The sequence below is a fragment of the Trichinella spiralis genome, assembly GCF_000181795.1.
Source record: "Trichinella spiralis strain ISS 195 chromosome Unknown Scfld5826, whole genome shotgun sequence".
In the NCBI taxonomy this organism is placed as follows: domain Eukaryota; kingdom Metazoa; phylum Nematoda; class Enoplea; order Trichinellida; family Trichinellidae; genus Trichinella; species Trichinella spiralis.
Genome location: NW_003532765.1, coordinates 1 through 1,339, shown reverse-complemented (window position 1 = coordinate 1,339; position 1,339 = coordinate 1). Strand labels below are relative to the sequence as shown.

The 1,339-nt window shown below is 45.0% G+C and overlaps 1 protein-coding gene across 1 annotated transcript; it reads right to left on the bottom strand.

The window, feature by feature from the left end:
• Window positions 1–396: 396 nt before the first annotated feature.
• Window positions 397–1,096, bottom strand: Tsp_13908 (conserved hypothetical protein). Its single transcript, XM_003366542.1, is given in 3 exon segments — window positions 397–594; window positions 653–905; window positions 924–1,096. The coding sequence occupies 3 exon segments, from the start codon at window positions 1,094–1,096 to the stop codon at window positions 397–399; spliced, it is 624 nt and encodes a 207-aa protein (XP_003366590.1).
• Window positions 1,097–1,339: the final 243 nt, after the last annotated feature.

Genomic DNA, 1,339 nt, shown 5'->3' with positions numbered 1-1,339 from the left:
TCACAAAGGAATCTCGTAACTTGAACAATGATTTCGCACACCTTCAGTGCAGCATCAACTGTTGAAAATTGAGCTCGTGCCATGTGCATTAACAAAGCTTCTTGATAGTTCAGATGAGAACCTGCCAGTGGCGTTTCCAATTTTAAATACATCTAATATCAATTGGAAGAGCTTGTACTGCAACGCTGCTGCAACGTTCAATTAATAATTAATTCTATCATCAATCGCAATTGTAACGGCCAAAGTTACAGCAAACAAATTCTATCACCAAACACAATATTTTAATCATATACAAACAGAAGAATCTTTTCCAGACAATCAGTTTCACTTAAAGAAACTTGCAAGTAAAAATATTCAAGACAAACAATTCAGACTTGAATAGCAGATGAACAATTTTCAAACAAAATCTGGTACGCCTCGCGAAGTGTTTTCCAGGAATACTGTAGCGCTACAGTATCCATTAGTAGTAATAAAGGAACATGCTTTGTTCGGAGGTTTGTTCTGAACTCTTCCGCGTAAATTCGATCCCATTGTTGTGATTGACTGTTCGCTGATATGTTGTCGGGCGATTGTTTGGTAATTGGCTAATGATTTCTGCTATTTTATTAGCTAATCAATATTGTTAGAGTCAGACTAGCGACAGTAATCTGACGTTCAGGTATGAATAGACCAGACGTTCGTTCGTCCGGCCAATAAGTAAGTGGACTGTATAATAAAGAGTGGATTTGGTGTATCTTCCACGGCGTGGGCAGCGATCGGGGTCCAAAAACTCTCGTCGATGGCGATCTCCTTCGCGGACGTCTTCCGGTTCCCTAGCTCCGCTAACTCTGTACGTTGCGACTGCACGCTCGAAGTGTACGAATACCCGAGCTACTACCGTTGTTCCTAACGGTAAGTCGAATGCCCTTCAATAAGGTACCCACGAGTCTCTCGCTCGATCGTCCTTCCTTGCACTTCGACTCGGTTCGTCCACACTTCCCAATTCGACTCTTCGGAATACGGCAATACTGCAACCAGTACTGCAAACCACGTATTCTAAAGCCGACTTCTCGCAACCAACGCGTCCTCTTGTACAACTATCGTACCACTGACGCATACACACACAGACGTATCTCTCTCTCTCTCTCCGTATCAGTATATATCTCGCGCGGCGCGCTTTCTAGCCCTACATATAGGGCCAGGGTCGGCGGCCCCGCGTTCGACCCAAACGCGAACCACCAATAGGCAGCTCGCTCGCGGCGGGAGTGCCTCGCTATCTCCGGCGCCGATCTAAGGCCTTGTCAGTCTTCAATAATGTTGTCCTGGTTCGATCTCTTGATCTGGCGCTAATCCCTTAAAA

Excerpts from the sequence above, each read along its gene's own strand:
- Tsp_13908 (XM_003366542.1), bottom strand. The coding sequence starts at position 1,096 with ATGCGTCAGTGGTACGATAGTTGTACAAGAGGACGCGTTGGTTGCGAG. Across the intron at positions 595-652 it reads TGGTCTATTCATACCTGAAC|AAATCATTAGCCAATTACCA; the intron begins GTCAGATTACTG and ends ATAAAATAGCAG.